Source organism: Pseudopodoces humilis, chromosome 4 (genome assembly GCF_049639895.1).
Source record: "Pseudopodoces humilis isolate 2021_Gansu_Grassland_sample_001 chromosome 4, ASM4963989v1, whole genome shotgun sequence".
NCBI classification, from domain to species: domain Eukaryota; kingdom Metazoa; phylum Chordata; class Aves; order Passeriformes; family Paridae; genus Pseudopodoces; species Pseudopodoces humilis.
Genome location: NC_142203.1, coordinates 69,864,849 through 69,884,184, shown reverse-complemented (window position 1 = coordinate 69,884,184; position 19,336 = coordinate 69,864,849). Strand labels below are relative to the sequence as shown.

Genomic DNA, 19,336 nt, shown 5'->3' with positions numbered 1-19,336 from the left:
GATTTATCAGAGGTGATTGGAGGGGAGAAATACCACATGATTAAAAAAAAAAGTTATAGTAGCCTCAGGGCAGCCTGGGTGCAGGGAAGGGGACACCAGGCAGAGCAGCTGAGTCTCTGGAAGCACAGGCAGAAATGCAGGCAGGAACCTGGGACGGGGCTGCCAGGCTGCACAGGCTTCAAAATGCTCTGTTTTTTCAACCGTTTCTATTTTCTTTGAGTGCTGAATGTTTTTGCAGGAAAGGGAAAAAAAATCAGAGGGAAAAAGACCAATATCCTTTCTAAAAGCAGACCTGGTGGAAAATTTGCAGTCTGCTCTCTTGAATACACCAGGATTTGCTTTACTGTCTGCCTTGCATGATTACATCTTGTGTTAACATTCAAGACAGGCAGCAGGCAGAGATAAATCCTGAATGACTCCAAACTTTGCTTCTTCCATCTCTTCCATCATTAGGCAGGTTCAGACAAAGCCTGTACTGGAGGCTGGCTGCAAGAAAAGAATTTTTGATGGCAGTGCAACCAAAAGAGCTTGGCTCCTGTACATTTTTCTCCAAGCATGAGCAAATCCATGTTTTACCAGCAAGCTGGGATGCCCTATTAACAGAATAGGTCTTTGCTGGCAGGCACAGAAGTCACAGCATGTGTTATGTCCATCAACTAAAGACAATTTAAGAAGCATGCAAAGATCCATGAATATGTCCTGAGGAGTGCAACAAAGGTGGTGAAAAGGCTGGACGAATGTCTTTAGAGGAGCAGCTTAGGACTTTGGGCTCATCTAGTCCAAGAAAGGGGGCTCAAGGTAATGCTATCTACAGGTTCCTGATTAGGGGAGGTACTGAGCTCTTCCTGGTATCTAGTGATAGGTCACATGGGAATGATTCAAAGATGTGCCAGAAGAGGTTTAGACTTGGCATCAGGAAGCATTTCTTTGCAGAGTGGGTGGACAGACATTGGAATAGGCTTCCTAGTGAGGTAGCGAATGCCCCCAGCCTGTCAGTGTTTAAGGGACATTTGGATAATGCCCTGAACAACATTCTTGAACTTTTGGTCAGCCCTGAATTGGTCAGTTGAACAGGATGATTGCTGTAGTCCCTTCCAATAGAAACAGTCACTTCTTTTCTGTTCTATTCCACTGACATAAATAAAAAGAACATGCAATCAAACAAACTTCCACCAGAAAACACAGACAGCATGGTACTGCCCAGCCTCCAAGGAGTTTCTCTGACAGTGTTTCATGATCCAGCTCTCCAGTCCCTTGATGAGGAAGTGAGAGCTGAATTAAGCAGCTTTCAGTAAATCTGAGCTCACTCCAAGGTGGTGAAGAGCGAGCCATAGCCACTGACCTGTGCCAGTGGCTGACCTGTCTCTGTAGGGGAACACACACTTTATTTCAGCAGTCAGTCAAGCTGCAGATGGATGAGGGATGTTCCTCCGTATTACCCCTGTGGCACTGGTTGCAGCTCCATGAGAAAATTTATGCCAGTCTCCACAGAGACATTGTCTGGGGTGAGATGAGATTTTGCAAGGGCTGAAGTATTTTATAGCTGAGAGACAATCACAAGCCCTGGAGCAGGACCACTGACAGTGCTGGGGGACCTTTGGAGAGGGTAATGGGGGCTATTGGGGAAAGCTCAAGAGGCAGGAGAAGGACAAGCAGAGCAGTCTCAGGGACAAGCGGGAGGATGCCTTGTTTTTCACTGGGAAACAGGGAAATTTATCCTGGGAGCAGCTGGAGCTTGGAGAAAACCATCTGCTTCCTGCTCTCTTCCTTGGGCCAAGGTCTGGAGAAGGAGCCAGAGCCAAGGCTGCCAAGTGTCAGGGAGAGACTTCAAGGTCCCCCATGCAGCGCAGGCTGCCCCAGCTGCATGATCTCCCACCAACACATGGGGCCTTGGCTATCAGTCCTATGCCTTTGGGAAAGTCCATGGCTTTGGAAAACATAGGAGATTTAACCTGCAGTCACCCATGTCTACAGCATTGTCATTGGGATGGGAAAGCATGGGAGGTGAAGAGGGCACAGGAAAAGGTTAAAGCCATGTAATGACATAGGGATGATGGGACACATCATCCAATTTGTTTGTCCAAGGAGCAGGTGCCTCTGTGAGGTGGCCTGAACCCTGCCATGTGCAGAAGGATGAAACAAATGCCAAGCAGAAATGGGTCATCCTCCTCCTGGACAATTATGGTTATTTTTCTTTATTTTTTTAATGAATATCATTTATGTTATTCATTAAATACTCACTAAGGAATGGGTGCTGGCTCATGTTTATTGGTTGATATATCTCTACATGTCTGCAAGAATTTTTCACCCTTAGCCAAGCCAGGGAATGGCAGGAAGGCTGGAAATGGCACGTTCTGGTGTGACTACATCACACATCTGTGGAGAATGTGAGAACAACATGTTGGGGTGAGGGATGGCAGCTTCCTATTTGTGTCCTACTGCAGCTTGGGAGCTGCAGGATTTTTATGGGGCCCTGAGTCATGTGAGTTCCCTCCTCAAGAACCATGCTCTGTACAAAACCATCTGTTTTGTGATCATGGGTGCCTGTCAGTGGGCCAACCATGCCCTGTTGTACCCACTCATGACCTGTGACTATCTGGACAGGCTGGATGGATGGATGGACCAAATGTGTGAACTTCAATAAGACCAAGTGCCAGGTCCTGTCCCTGGGTCACAACAACTCCTGCAGCTCCAGGCTGGGGTAGAATGGCTGGAAAGCTGCCCAGTGGGAAAGAACATGGGAACTGCTTGACAGAAGCTGAACATGAGACAACATCAGTTTGCCCAGGTGGACAAGAAGGCCAGTGGTATCCGGCTTGGATCAATATTAATAAAAGCAGCAGGATTAAGGAAGTGATCCTTGCCGTGTACTTGGCACTGGTGAGGCACTTCAAGTGCTGTGTTACAGTTCTGGGCCCCCCAATCCAGGAACGAGATTAAGGCGCTGGAGGCAAGTTCCGAGAAGGGCAACGAACTGGTGAAGGATCTGGAATCCATCTCCTGTGAAGAACAACTGAGGGTGTTTAGGGGGTCTTTATCACTGCCTGCAACTCCCTGAGGGGAGGGTGTATCTGGGGGTCAGTGTCTTCTCCCAGGCAACCAATGACAGGATGAGGGGATGTAGAATGACAGAATAAGCTGAGTCGGCAGGGAAACACCAGGATCATCGAGTCCAGCTCCTGGTCCTGCACAGGGGACCCCAAGAGTCACCCCTTGTGCTTGAGAACATTGTCCAAATGCTTCTTGAATTGCATGAGGCTTGGTGTTCTGTCCCTTTCCTTGGGGAGTTTGTTCCAGTGCCCAACTACCCTCTGGTGAAAAACTTTTTCCTGATATCCAAACTAAACCTCCTCTGACACAGCTTGATGCCATCCCCTCAGGTCCTGTCACTGGGCACCATAGAGATCAGTGTCTGCCCCTCCTGTCCCCCTCATGAGGAAGTTGTAACTACAATGAGGTCTCCCCTCAGTCTCCTCCAGGCTGAACAGACCAAGTGACCTCAGCCTCTCCTCACACAGCTTCCCCTTGAGGGCCTTCATCATACTTGTTGCCCGCTTTTGGGCACTCACTAATAGCTTAATGTCTCAAGCTGTGCCAGGGAAGGTTCATGTTGGACATTACGAAGAATTTCTTCACAGAAAGGGTCATAATACATTGGAATGGGCTGCCGGGGGGGTGATGGAGTCACTGTCTCTGGAGGTATTTGAGGAAAGACTGGACATGGCACTCAGTGGTGGTGTTAGGTCATAGGTTGGACTCGATACTGTCGGTTTTTTTTCTAACGACTCGATGCCTTGATTTTGTGACCCCACGCTACACAACAGCCCCGTGTCTCCCTCCCACCCACACGTGACTCCTCCCCCGGACGGCCGCAGCACCCACGAGCGCGGCCCCTTTAAAGGCACGCGGAGGCGGGGCGTAGCGCGCGGCAGTGCGTGCGGCGGGGCGTGTCCCGGGGCGAGGCAGGGCGTGGCCTGGCTGTGCGCCGGGGCACGGCCGGGCGTGCGGCGGGGGCGTGGCCCGGTGCGCGGGGGCGTGGCTAACGGAGCGGCGGGGGCGTGGCCGGCGCGGCGCGCTGAGGGCAGCGCGAGCGGCGCCGTCACAAAAGGAAGTGGCGGCGGCGGGGCCGTCAGCGCGGGGAGGGGCGGGGGCGGCACCGGCACCACCGGCACCGGGACCACCGGGAGCGGCACCGGGAGCGAGGAGGCGGCCGCGGCGGGGGCCGCGCCGCGCCATGGCCCAGCAGCAGATGAGCAGCTCGCAGAAGGCGCTGATGCTGGAGCTGAAGTCGCTGCAGGAGGAGCCGGTCGAGGGCTTCCGCATCACCCTGGTCGATGAGTCCGACCTCTACAACTGGGAGGTGGCGATCTTCGGGCCCCCCAACACACTCTACGAGGGCGGGTACTTCAAGGTACGGGCCTTTTCCCCGCGCCGCGGGCCGCGGTGTGGGGCTGGGCCGGGGCCAGGCCTGCGGGAGGGGGCACGGGCACGGCCTGGGCAGAGGGAGAGCCGCGCCACAGCCGCCGCTGCGCTCTTAATCTACTCTTTTAGCCCCAGAGAGCCTCCTGGAGAAACCTCGATGAAGGGTGAGAGTTCTCCCCTTCCGCCCCAAGTTGCCCGCTGGGCTCTGCTCTGTGTGTATTTCACAGAATTGTTACAGTTGGAAGGGACCTCTGGACATCATCTCGTACCGTATTTCCATATCCTTGCAGTACCTGAAGGGAACTTAGAGAAAAGATGGGGCAAGACTATTTACAAGAGCATTTAGGGGCAGAAGAAGGGGGGAATGGGTTTGAACTGAAAGAGAGTAGATTTAGCATAAATACTAGGATGAAATTATTCATTGTGAGGGTGTTGAGGCACTGGCCCAGGTCTAGAGAAGCTGTAGATGCCCCATCCCTGGCAGAGTTCAAGGCCAGGTTGGATAGGGCTTGGGGAGCAACGTGGTCTAGTGGAGGATGTCCTTGCCCATGGCAGGGGAGCTGGAACTAGATCCATCTTCAAGGTGCCTTCCAACCCAAACATTTTGTGATTATGTGATATTTATTTCAAATTAAGTGGTTTCTGAGCCATCCCTTAATAGCTTCACTCATTGATGGCTTATTCAGGGTAAAGGCAGTGTTTTCCTCAGGGCTCCATGGGCTTCAAGGCTGTTTGACACAATTATTTTTCTACTCCTGTGCTCTTCCTCTCCACACTTTAAGAAAGCAGCCTTCAAAGGGCTGTGGCAAGATATGATGGGTGAAGGTAGATTCAATTCCTTTCTCAGTCTTCCTGTTAATACAAAAAAACTTTTGTAATTGCTATTTCCACTCTTGTGAGTACAGCAAATAAGAAATCTGGCACAGCCATCCCAGGAAAGAGCTGAAGGGAGTGTACTTAAATTATCAAAACAGCTGGAGAAGGGAGTTGCACCTTTTTCTTAAAACAAGCAATTGGAAAACCTTTGTACCTGCAGAAGATGTGTTACATTAGGCACACTCCTCTGTGCTTGGTATCTGCTTGATCTCTGGCAAAATACTGTCCCCATGAGCTTGCTTTTCCCAGCAGTTAACTGTTTTAGTTGTGGCTCCTGCATCTCCCATTTCATGCCCTTTGGCTTCTCTCAAACTGGAAAAAAAAAAATCTGGGTGATGTCTTTGCTTGACTAACGTGCACCTTTGGTGCCTCTTGGCCTCTACAGGTCAAGGTTTAAGAGCTTTGTTCCACAAAACCAAAATAACCTGTAGCTTGGAGAATAATGGATTTGAGTCACATTCAGTTTGGCTTCATTGTTAGGAAGGAAAGGAAGGCTTTGGCATAAGACTTGCCTTTTGTAATGAGTTGGCTGGCTTACTCATGTAGGTGTGATAGGTATATTCTTAGACTCACCTCCATTATTACTTATTCAGGAAGTCACTCTAGTCTTTGGTTGGTAACAGTGTCATCTTTACATCCGAATGGTCTGGTGACCTCTTCCTGCACTTATATTACTCATCCATTTTTTTTCAAAGAAATCATGACTGATCAAAATAGTTTTGTTTGGTTGGGGAGCTCTCTGGACTGCGTATTTGCAGTTGCTCCTGAAAAGAAGCTGAAGCTGCCTGGGAGATAATTTGGGGATGTGTATTAACAAGTGTAGCAAGGCTCCCAGTTGCCTTACCGCAGCACTGTTATTGGGTTTTTGGGTATTTGATGTCTTTGAACTGCTGTGTCTTTCTTCTAAATTCTCTTGACCAATCCTGTGATAGTTGTTTTGAGAGTGGGAAGATGAGGTCTCCTGATGCTTCCACCCCTCCCCAGCAGTGGGATTCCCTTCAAGTTCCATGGCTGAAATCTCTCATGTGCTGTTTCTGTCTCATCTTTGCTCCACAAGGAGCCGTGTGTGGCAGATTTTCATAGTGTCTGATCTTTGGTTATGCATCTTGACTTCTGAGACACTGAAAAAGGAAGGAGTCCTGTGAGAAATGGTATTCTTGGCTCTCTGTCTTAGGTCTTTACATGTGTTAGACTCTACTTATGGAATCATTTGGAGATAAGAATAATGCCCTAACTTTATTTGATGGGTGACTTCTGCAATATATTAATTGTACATGCTGCTCTGAACTAGTGCTCACCTTGCATGTGTTTAATTTTCCGGATTTCTTAACTTGATGAAATATTTAGCTTTACCTTGTTTTGTATTTTCAGTTTGGTAAGGTTAAAGAAGTGGAATTAGAAAGATGCAATTACAGAATGTAACTTTTTTAAACTTTGTGCCAGTGAGAGTTTGGGAATTGTGTTCCACTTGAAGTATAGTTTAAGGGCAGGAACTTGAGGGAAAGTACATGGGCTTCTAGTTAAGCTAGAGTATAAATATTTAAAGGAAAACTTGTGGTTAAGGTTGCTTTAATAAGGAAAGTGTTAGGGATGGTTGTTTGGGGAATACAATTGCTTGATTTGCATTTTGGGAGCTCTTAGAGGTAGTCACATCAACTTTTGGCACCTTGTTTGTTCTTGGAGAAATATGACCTTTCTCTCTCTCTGGGCTGTTGAGCTGGTGGAATAAACTGAAATGAGGGAAGTGCTCTCTCTACACCTCCTTGACAGAAGCTACTGTCTAAAGCTGGTTCAGCATTTCAACAGATTATTGTTTCAGTTGCAAGTCCTGTAGCTCTAACATCTGATAAACTGAAGCAGTGAACAAGTCCCCTCAAATGTTTGTTTAAAAATGGTAGGTTGTCCACATGCTGGCTATAATAAAGTCAGAGACTTCTTAAAATTTCAAGCACAGTGTCTAAGCATATTTTATCACCTAATATAGCATGCTCAGATCTGCTGAAGTGCTTCAGGGTTTAGGACTGCCATCTAGATGGAAGTGGAAGCAGCTTCCAGGAGCAACAACTATATGAAAAGCAGCTTGTATCAGCAAGGAATCATGCAGCAGCTCCCCCACCCCATTCGTGTGATCAGCTGAAGGTGGACATCTGAAGTGCAACTTATATCAACCTTTGTCTTACCTATTGACTGTATTCCCAGTTGTGCTGGATAGCTTTGTAATGTTTTGACCAACCCTTTACTTTCCTGTTTGACCAACCCTTTACTTTCCTGACTACCATCCCCAAGGAAGGAGTTGAGCTATTTGGCATGGGGAAAATAGTTCAGAGGCAGTGATGTTAAGTCCTTCAAAGAGGTTTTGATAAGAGCAGATGTCTGTCCCTCAGCTGCTGGCAGTAAGAAATGGCCAGTTTGACTGAAGTTTTAGCGGAATCAGTTTTGTTGGGCCACAGGTATTGGACTGCACTAGGTGAACTTGGTTTTTGGTCCCAGACTCACTCACAGAGTGTAAAGGTGAAATGTTGGTAGACCTTGTATGTCCAAGATGTTGCTTACATCTGTTTCACTTGCTGAGTTTTTTGAGTGACAAAGTGAAGATTTTTCTCAGAATGAACTGCTTCATGTCCAGGTCACAGATAGTGACAGTTTCTTCTTTCTTACCTCAGCTGCAAAGGACATGATGTGATGGATAAGATGGGTCATTAGATCAGATTCCACTGGGCTATGTGGTAGTTCTGAATTGCTGTGGAAGTGATGGAAATGTGTTTTTCTGGTTTTGCAGGCAGTGCCTGAGCAGCAGAGAATCAGCATGTACCATAATGTGCAGAACTAAGTGTGAGCAGTTCGTCAGTGTCACCTTTATGCTGCAGGCATCTTCTGTTCATCTGAGAGGGTCCTTTGCTACATGGCAGAACTTCTTCACCTTTAATTTTGGCAGCTGATACATAAAACATGAAACATACATGTTGTGGTGGTGTCCACCACAACAAACATTGTGCTGTAATCTGGTGTTGATAGGTACTTCTTGGGCTAGATCTCAATGGCTGAGGGCTGTGCATGGTGAAATCTTTACCATCTCAGGTGACCGTTCTTCTCTATATTGAAATTTTCTTTAATGCTTGAGCCTTCAAAGCCTGGAGGTTGATGAACTTCTGCCCAATGCTTTGATCAAGTTGTGGACACTTGCAGGACTATTAGAAAGTGTTTCCTGATGGCTTGCTTGAGGTCCTGAATGTTTGGTGCAATTGTACCTTAGCAACAGAGCTTTTAATTGTTTTTGAAAAAGACTGGTCTTCTAATTTTTTTAGTTGCATGGTATTCTTATGCTAAGAGCCAGAGTTTCAGGGGAGGTACAAATGAGAAATTATACAAATAGAAACTTCATTAGCACTGCTCAGAAGCATGATTTGACCAAGTACACTGTGTCAAGAATGTTTAATATAGACCAAAAGTCAATATTAAAAACCCCTTCAGAGGTGATTCAGGCTGGGTGAATTAAAATGAATATACCTAGCATGAAAGGAAACAAGAAAAATTAGCTACATTGTTAGAGTTACTATTTCATAGTTCTTAAGGCATTTTATTTCATAAGGTGCTTTTCCTACTTGAAGGAACAAGCCTTGACACATCAGTTGGAAGGGAAGAAAAACACCAAGCATTATGATTAGTTTTGTCAAGTAATTTGGGGGCTAAATACTTGGCAAGGCATTGTTGCCCATGCTTTTTGTAATTCATTACCCCTATACTGTATAGAGTTCTGTATTGTGTCTTAGCGTCTTCCAGGTGATTTGATTTCAAAGTAACTTGCAAAATGTGTTAAGATCTCAGAGCAGGAAATAGAGAACCAATTAGTTACCAATAACTGAATGAACATCATGTTTAAAAGTTTCATATTGTAGTCTACTTCTCAAAGCTTAAAATGAAGCAAATAAAGTTTTCTAAGCACTTAGAATTACACAACTGGTAGAACATTCAATTCCACAAAAGTATCCTTAATGCCAGGATAAAAATGTGAGGTACTCAACACAAAAACTGCCTTCCGTGGGTCTCTGCATTGGACGGTCCTACTGAGTTTCTCTCTGTGTACTTGATCTATTTTTGTTGCCTTTAGGTATCATTGATGCTAATAAGCAGTGGTTTGGTGCAGCAAAGGGACACAATTGCAGGTGAGTAGAGCCCTGCTTGCTCCAGGTCTGTGGAGCTCCTGTTCTGTCTCAAAAACCAAAGAGCCTCTAAGCTGTCAGAAGGCAGGGAAGCAAAAGTTTTCTTCCGAAGTTTATTCATGGATCAAAAACGCAGATACGATCCCAGGCTCTCAGGCCTGGGGAATACCTGCTTGTTCCTCACTCTGCTGTTGCGTGTAGTTGTTTGGATGGCTGTGCCTCTGGGCTGCACAGACCACTCACCCATTTTGTAGCCTGTTCTGAAAATCAGTGTATCCTCAGGAGGAGATGGGCTAAGTCATGGTGGCACCTAGCCCCATCTTTTCCCTAGGGCTCTTTTGATCCAGGTAGGACTATGGTTTGTGCTGAGAAGTACAGATAGTGGTTTCCAGTTCTGAAACTGCATGAACATAGGAGATGATGTACAGTCGAGTCCTGTTGTACAGCAAGAGGAGAGCTGTAGCACAGCCCAACTCTTCCATCCCATTAGAGTAAAACAGAAAACTTTCCATGTTGGCAAATTTAACACTGTTCATTTGCCTAATTTTTGTACAGTGGTCCTTGAATAATGTAGACTACAACTTGAGTAAGGTTTTTTCCTCAGGTAACAATTCAAGGAATCATGCCTCGTGAAACTTCTTGTCTGTCTGTTCAAGAGATAGTAACTAAAAGTGTGTTTCATATAATAGAAATTCATGGAAGTATGTAGCACTAGAAGAGTGGGGTTTTAAATTTTTTTTTTTGTGTAAATTCTTTAGATCCAATACTGCAGTGATGTTATGCCAGTGACTGAGGGTTTTACACATTGTTACTTTTCAAAAACTCAAGCATGTTTTTACCTTGCTGTTTCTGAAGTCACTCTTGTGCTGCCTTGCTATTTTACAGGTAAAAAGGTACACAGGGTACCTTCTCTTTAATAGCACTTTAGGTCTACTACACAGTGCTTATTTTGCATCTGGAGGGTAGGGAATGCCAGGAAAAAAACACTTGCTGAACCTTAACTCTGACCTTTGATGTGCAGTTTTTTTGTGTGGTTTATGGCATGTCCATCAGGTGTTCAGGGTAATGAATAGTATGGACTAAATGATGGAGGTTTTATGCTGTTTTAAATGTACCTGAGTTCAAGTTGGAAATGTCACAGTTACACATTGTCTGCAGTGTGGATGGACTAGAGGTAATGTGACTCATAAATACAGCTACTCTTACGATTTGGGCTGCATGTGATCAGATGTGTACATACACACATGCATGTACACAAAATTAGTCAGTTATTTCCAGAATGCTGTTTCATTTTTAGGCCTAGTGTTCTTATCCAGCATTATGACTTAGGGGAATTGCAGTTAATCTTGCTAAGCTTTTGTGGTAGTGCTGGCTGAGAATGTCCCATCTCACCAGGCCAGTTTTGATAGTAATAACTTTGGTGTTGTGTACTCACCCTTGGAGCTCTAGTACCCAAGAGTAACTAGATTGATTCACTGCCTATTGTCACAGTTGCTGAAATATTTAAAATGCATTTGCCCGAAGTGGCTTACAAAGAGTAGAAAAATGAGAGCTACTAAATTACGGTGTGTTTAGGATATTTTGGAATCTTGCTTGACTTGAAGAAATGTGGCCTCAGGACTTCCTGGGTGTTCATTTTAAATTGAAGCTTCTACCTGAAGAACAATAAGAACATAAAGGGGCTGAATGTTAAATGGGTTACACTTGAAGGCATCACAGCATTTGTGGTTTAGAAAGACAAGGCTGGCAGGCTGTATCTTACTACCTAAGGTTTTGGACTGCTTTGTTGTCTTAAAATTGTACAGGTAATTTAGACATTTAGGTAAATAGGTTTTGTTTGAGAAATCCAAATTGATAGCAGTAAGTACATGTTTGCAGTAGCTTTGTGACTATTCCCTGAGTTACAAATCCTAGATAACTATTTAAAATGTATGTTCAAATGTTCATTGTAGCAAAATATTTGAAAAGGTTAGGATGCAAAGCCCTCTGCCACGGTATTGAAACAGTGGAAGGACCAGTGTTCAATCAGTTGTGTCATTCGGGTCAGTTTTTGAGTCATAGACATGTGTCCATTGTGCAAAAATTCTTTGGTTTTAAATTAATCTTCAGACATCTCTGCAGCTAGAAACCTTTTACTATCAGACCTAGGCAAAAGCTGAAATATTCTTTTTTGCAGTACCCTCTTCGGCCTTGTCAAAACAAAAGCCATGCAATGGAGTAGCTTTAACTTACAATACATTCTCTGAATACACATTTGTTCTTGCATGAAGTCTGCTCATATAAGCCCCTTATTCATGGATGTAAACCACACTGGTGTTCAAGTGTTTGCTTATCTTGGCTAGAATAAGTATCTGTAAAAGCACTCACCTTTATTAAAAGAATGGGCTTCTTATAATGCATTGAAGAAAACTGAATTTCATCTCTGTGCTCCCACTATTTCTCTGCAAAAGAGTAACTGGACCCACACTTGGTAGCTGACTACCTTTCAGCAGTGCATTAAGCAGTATAACTTGAGAGGCTGACATCTCTTCTGTACTTTTTAAGTACCTTGTAGCTATTATCTAAATCCCTTCTAATTTGTCATTCATGTGGTAACAAAATGCCCCTACCCAGATGCTTCAGATGAAGGTGCATGACACTTTTTGTTTGAGGTGGAAAGAAAAAGCCTAGTCTGTTCTTAATGATATTGCCACTTCAGTGGGATCACTGCCTAACCTCATTTTTTTATTGCTGTGTCCATGTTACTCAAAATGCTAAGAAAGCTGTTGAGAGACAACTCTTATTGAAAACTTATTGTTCAATTTCAGTGGATGATGGTAATGTTTCTTCTCTTGTATAGTTCTCTGAGTGTCAAGTGGCATTTTCTTGAGTCAACCACAGCCATGTTTAAACAATTCTCTGTAGAGGACCTGTTTGTTTTTTGGGATTTTTTTTGAAAGCACTTCTAAATGAACCTAGGCTTTTTATATTGCTGTATGATCTCCACTGGAACGTATAAAAATGAAATTTTGAGACCAACATATGGAATGATTCCCATTTCGCAGTCTCTGCCAGAAACCTGAAAGTTTATGTCCTTCAAAGTTTGACTAATATACTTTCTGTTAAGTTTAACTGATTTTCTTTTTTTTCATGCTGGTTGCAGTCTTTGATTTGTGTGGATGAAGCTTGGCTGGCTTTGGCTTGAAGTACAACAGTAGTGGCACTACTGGGGAAAACTAGGTAGGTTGGGTAGACTTGCTTGAAGCTGTGGACATTTGGGCTCTTGAATTTTGAAACTGGCTGTATTATTGAATATTTTTTGATACTGAAAAAGTGCTAAAAAGCAGATCTGGAGATCTGTTTTAAAATACAGTAATAGCTAAGTACATGTACTTGTACCCATATCACCCATAACTATACTCCATTTGGAAAGGGATTGGAGTTGTACTGGCTAAGGAGGGATGGGGTAAGAAGTCTGCTGGTCTTTGCCACTTTCTTCTCAGTGTTACGGAATAAGCCTGGGCTCTGTTGCTATTAGAGGTGATACTCCAATTTCATGGATTCAAGGCAGCCTGCTTAATGTTCAGCTTGGATAAATGACTGTTAATTTTCAGCTTGCAGGCTTATCCCACACCTACTAAGTAGTTTTTCACATTTTTTCACATCTCTGATGTAAGGGATATACTTATGCTTGGACTCTTCAACCAGGGACCATATTTTGCTTACAGAAAATAGCTAAGTAAACTGCTAGCAGTCAACAAAAGCCATGAGACACTGTGGTGGGATGGCTGCTGGTATGTGGTACCTTCCTCAGCCAGGAACTTCCTGCTGGCAGTTGCAGATGTATTCCTGAATGATGGACCAGGTCAGGTTGGGGTAAGGATCATGAGTAACCATCCCAAAGCACAGCATTGTCTGTTCCTGTGCGTGGTGGGGATGCAGTGAAATGTCACATGGGCAAGTCTTCAGCATATGCCTGGGATCTCATGGGCTGTCCAAGAAGCTAATCCCACATCCTGTGGGATCAGCTCTGTGTGTGCAATAGCAGAGGCATGGAGGAAGGCTCTGGTATGCTTGGCCACAAAAGACCTGTCATTGTCATGCCACCAGGCCTCTTCATTTGTCTTGGAATCTCTTGGAATCCAAGCCCACCTCAGGCATCTCCTTCTTCCTTCAGCTCTTCCTAAACTAGAATGAATGTACTTGAGTTACAACTGCAGGCTCACAAGGCCACCACATGTAATTTGATTGGTGCTCCTGGTGTCTCAGCCTTGTTCCGTTTCATCTTCTCCTCTGCCACTGCCAGCTTTGTTGGGCATGTGGATGACTTTCACCTCCTTAGAAACACAGAATTATTATGGTTGGAAAAAACCTCTAAGACCAAGTCCAGCCACCAACCCAGCATCCACCACCATGTTCACCACTAAACCATGTCCACAAGCGTCACATCCATGCTTTTTTCCAAGAGAACAATTAAGTATTTTTGACCTGCATACATCTAATTTGTACTTCCAAGATGGCAAGTGTCTGCTTTTAAAACAAATATGATGCTATAACTCTTTAAGTTATACTACAGCAAATCTAAGACAGCTTTGGCTGGAGGTCAGTTCTGTTGTATCTTTAACTCTTTCATGCTCCAGTTTATTTCCCATTGCATGGCTTTTTGTTCAGATTGCATTGGTTCATAGCTGGGGTTATAATTAAGTCTTGGAGTTCTTTCTTTCCTTTTCTTGCAAAGTACAGAGCAGTGACTTCGGTGCTCTGGAAGGAATGTTTCACAGAATCAATTATGCTGGAAAAGACCTCTGAGATAAAGTCCAACCTGTCACCGAACACCACTGTGTCAACCAGACCATGGCACTGAGTGCCACATCCGGTCTTTCCTTAAACACCTCCAGGAACAGTGACTCCACTGCCTCCCTGGGCAGTCCTTTTCAATGTCTAATCACTATTTCTGTGAAGAAACTTTTCCTGATGTCCAACCTAAACCTCCCCTGGTGCAGCTTAAGACTGTGTCCTCTTGTCCTGTTACTGGTTGTCTGGGAGAAGAGCAGGATCCCCACCTGGCTACACCCTCCTGTCAGGCAGTTGTAGAGAGCAATAAGGTCACCCTGGGCCTCCTTCACTCCAGGCTAAACACCCCCAGCTCCCTCAACCACTCCTCATAGGACTTCCCCTCTAGACCCTTCGCCAGCTTCACTGACTTGTGAACCTGCTCCAGCACCTCAATGTCCTTGAATTGAGGGGCCCAGAGCTGGACGTAGCACTTAAGGTGTGGCTGCACCAGTGCCAAATAGAGGGCGAACAAAGTCTGTATAACTAGTGGGGTTTTTTTGGTTGTTTAAACTCTATGCTGGATCTCTTTCTAGTAAAAAAAAAAAAAATGTACTATGAAGGAGGTGTTTTACGGAAGAGAAACATAATGATGGTACTGGGAAGGAGTTTCCTTGTTCTCAGAAAAGGCTTCAATTTTGTTAGGCTGCTTTTGTGTGATGCATAATTTGTACAACTATAGTAATGCAGAAAAACTAAGGATAACAACATCTGAACTGAGCCTAAAACCCACTTTTAATACTAGATTGTTGCACTGAATTTGATTCTTAATTTGTACATTAGCCAGTATATGATATCAACATGAAATAAGAGGGTTATGAGAAATAAACTTCTTCCAAGAAAAGTTTTGTGTCTATTTCAAGATGCTTTTATGGCCAACCAAACATCATCTTCTGCTATGTCGTAACAAGCGTTCTTTCATACATGTTTAGCTGATCTTTGTGGTAAAACTATTAAATATTGCTGTGTCACATTTGCTCTGAATGCAAATCACAACAGTCTGATGTTAGACTGGGTGAAAGAGATGCACAGTCCAGAATCTGTCATCTGTTAGGCCCTTTGTGTGGGTGAAGCACGGCTCTTGTCCAGAACAGTCTATGGATGCAACATGAACAGGATGAGAGAGCCACTGCAATGCATTGTTCATCATCTGTAGTGACTGTAAGAGGTGCTCACGTGAAGGACACTGGGCTGTCACTGAAGGAGCCCTGTAGATGCACAGGACATTTTACAAAATATTCTTTGTCTTGTCAAAATGTTCTTTGACAAGAGTAAGAGTAATTTAGTGCATACATACTAAGCCCTCTATCTGGTTCATATTCATTATTCTGGATAAATTAACACTTTTATTTAAAATACGTATATCCTATAATAGCATAATTGACTAAATCTGTAGGTAGAAAGTGTTATGCTTTTTATAAATAACTGTTGGGAGAGCTTTCTTCCAAAACAAATGGGACATATATGTTTACAAGTACAGTATTTCATTTTGGAATGGCTGAAGAAGTTAAATTAATAGCTTTCAGGCTGCTTAAGCACAAAAGCTTAAGGAGATTTTTTTCAATAAGGAGTTCTGCTTATTCCTGGTTTTTAAAAATAAAAGCCTGAGCAGTTTCTTGAAGCACCCCAGCACAGAACCTGATGTACTGACAAGTCACACTCCTCTGCACAGACTTTGTCCGTGAAGCAGCTGCGGCAATTCTCTAAGAGCAAAAAATAAAGCTGGGGTTGTGTAACTTAACCTGTGGGAGGAGGGGGACATTCCTGGTGCTGAAGAGAAAGGCATCAAGTCAGGGCCTGGGTATGTAAGCTTGTGAGACGTATGCTATGCAGGCTTCACAAATAAATCTGAGTGTATTGTGGAGAATCTGGGTGAACTTCTCATTGGAGGAGGCAAAGTTATCCCTTCTCTTGTCTCATCATTTGAAATACCAGAGGGACCTGCACTGAGTTTGAAGCTACCCTGCTTTTTTACTTCCCACCTCTGGGACTTCTTTCTTATACTGTATTAATTGCTCCAGCCTCTTGTGCATTTCCATTACAGCCACCCCAGGTCTTCTCTCCTACTTCGAAGGGTAGATTCAAAATAAAGCCTCTCGGTATAGAGAAGCCAGCATGTGGGATTTGATGTGAAGTGTGGAAGTGTGAAAGGGCATGCAGCTCTGCATCACAGCCTGGGAAACAGCCTGGTGTTGCACGTCGTGGAGCTGGCATATTTGCAGGGCAAGTTTTGGTTCCAGTCAGTTAAGATGAGGTTTGAAATCTATTACTGACATGCCTCTGAGTTCTGTTGTGCTTGTCACCCCAAGTGCAATTACCCAGGCTATGCCACAACACTGAGCTTAAAACACACGGGCAGAAAGCCAAATTCTGCACTTAGCAAGCACTTTAAATAGAAAACTACAGCACAACTGACCTGCAGGTACCTTTCCTTTTATAAGGAAGGCTGGCGTTTCTAACTGCTTTAATTATAAATGCATTGGTAAATGCTGTTGTAGAATATTTATTCCATTAAATAATGTTTAATCACAACTTAATGTGATTGCTATGTAAAGTTTGAGTTTTAGGCAGAATATAAAGCCTTTACCTTCTCTAATTTTGTTAACCTTGTGAAAATAGGTACAGCAAAAGGAATACTTAGGGCATTTTCCAGTGATACTTTGGCACCCATGGCAAATCACCAAGGTCCATGCTAATAAACCATTGCAATAATTTTGTAGAGTTTAAGTATGTCTGCAATGCAGCACTGGCACATTTGACCTGTCTCAGGCACAGCAGTGGGGTCTGTTAGTGACAGCATGATATTTAACACCAGTTGTGAACTGACCCAGCTTAGAGTTGGTTCTGCAGCCTATCCTTAATCCCATGTTGCCATGGTTCAGCCACCACCTGTATCCGTGATAATGGATGCAAAGCCAGTACAGTTGCAGCTGTAAATCTCTAAGTCACAGCAGTGAGTGCCATGTAGACAGAAACTTGGGAAACTGCTCTGGTGCGGCTTCAGGTGCTGATGGTACAAAAATGCTGGTAGAGTGGTGTTACAACTTAACCTGACCTAGTTTAGTTGCTTCTGTTGGCTTATCCCATATTTGGTAAAATGTAAATTCTAATGAAAGCTCATGCTGTGATCGAAGTTGTGAAACCTTGTTTGTGTTTAAGATAAATGGACTGTGGGGAGAGGAGTGCTACGCAGGATCTTACTGCAGTACTTTTATTACTGAGAAATTCCTGAAAATTGTATTGTAACAGCCTAAGACTTAGCTGCCTGCAGAGCTCAGCTGAATTTGCCACTTGGTTTCATGGCTATCATGGCTGGAAAGTTTAACAGCTTAAGCCTCACTTAGCTAAAACATCCATGTAGTTATGGGGGTTATCTACTTACTGATTGCTTCACAGAGGTTCTATGACCCTTATTTAGAAAAGGTATGTGTATTGGTGTGTATTTCAGTGCCTGGATGAGTTTAAGAAATCTTATGTTGCTTTCTTTCTCTTAATAACAAAATTGAAGGAGTGTTCAGTTACTGAGTTATTGAAAGTGACACCATAGGTTCATAAACCTGGTTTGGATGTTTACCTGTGTGATTGCCTCAGTACCTTGGAATTTAAGCTATCAGACTATTTACAGCTTTATAGGAAGCCTCACTGGTGAGGGTATAATTAAAACAAAGCTATTCCTATGTCAGGAACTTGAGATTCTTTGGACAGAAGATCCCAAAAGCCAGATTTCAAAAATCACTGTTTCTGGCAGCTGATTTCCTGGAAGTTATGGTGAACGGAAGGGAAGCCCAAGATAGATGAGCTGAGGTGCTGGTGTTGATGAAGTGGTTGTCTTGGTAACTGCAGTCACTTAAATATCCTGAGGAAAATAGCAAGCAAATGTTAAGATTGAGAAATGGCATCAGATTGACAGAAGAACCAGGAGCAATGAGCAGCTTGAGGCTTACACAGGAAGTTGATATGACTACCGTAGCAAGTTGCTGTTTTCATTGGTGGGACTCTTGAGTGTTGTGACCCTGATGGCTCTTCTCTTGTAATGGCAGTGTGCCTGGCTGCCTACTTGCTGCATGAGGTCAGATTCCTGGGAAGACACCTTCCAGGGTATATTTATCCCCAAAAGGTGACTGATGCATGGGTTGTGAATTTACCGGTGTGCTTCATTTTGCATTCCCGCTGTTCAGTGTAGTATACAAGCATTGCAGCAAAATCCCAAGTGCGAAATTAACCCTGCATGCAAGCAGGTACTAATACGAGAATTGTATTCCATGTCGGAGATTAACTGCTGGAGATGCAACTGTGTTAGGGATTGCTCTAGGTCCCTGTAGTGCTTTCCATAGTGAGAAATTGAGCCATCTTGCTATGTGTGTTTTGCTAATCATGATTGTACGTGCTGATTTGTGGTTCTGTAAGTAAAAACTGGTAAGTTTTAATCTTTTGCTTCCCTCATAAAGTACTTAATTCTCCTTCACTTCAGCACAAAAAGCACAGCCTAGAAAAAGCCCAACTGAGTAAAACAAGTAGAATTTGAGCCAGTTTTTTCCTGCTGCCACAAGCATATTTGTAACTGCCAACTATGACAGGTATTTCTACAGGCACTGAATCTTAAGCAGAACACCAGGTGCTCAGAGAAGTTAAAGAAGACTAGGTGTACTCTTTTTGCCTTTCATCTAATTCTTGGTTTCTGAGCTTCTCTTTGTGTAGTAACTTGTGAAAAGTCACAGTTGAAAACTTCATTCAAATGAAGTTGTAAGCTTGTAAACTACTTCTTGCTGTGAAGGCCAGCAAATAGTAAAAACTTCTAGTAGGATTAATTTCCTATCACATTTATTCCCTTGTTTTTTCCTAAGAAAAATCCTACCCTGCAGATACAGGAACCAGTCACTCTATCTTTTTTTTTTTTTTTTTTTTTTTTTTTTCCCATTTATCTGCTTGTTTAAAAGCTACCTGGCTCTGCTGGTAGTGATTAGGGTCCTAGGTGGACTTGATGTTCCTGTGACACAGGTCCAGCTTGGTGCTCTGGTTATTTCATTTAGTCATTTGACCATGTTTTTCTGTTTAGCCACATTTTT

At 43.7% G+C, this 19,336-nt stretch overlaps 1 protein-coding gene across 1 annotated transcript in view; it reads left to right on the top strand.

The window, feature by feature from the left end:
• The first annotated feature begins 4,143 nt into the window (after positions 1–4,143).
• Positions 4,144–19,336, top strand: part of LOC102107683 (ubiquitin-conjugating enzyme E2 R2) — a 51,249-nt gene continuing 36,056 nt past the window's right edge. The window contains exon 1 of the mRNA XM_005530388.3: positions 4,144–4,411. Coding sequence (XP_005530445.1) covers positions 4,235–4,411 — 177 coding nt within the window. The 5' untranslated portion in view covers positions 4,144–4,234. The remainder of the gene's footprint in view (positions 4,412–19,336) is intronic.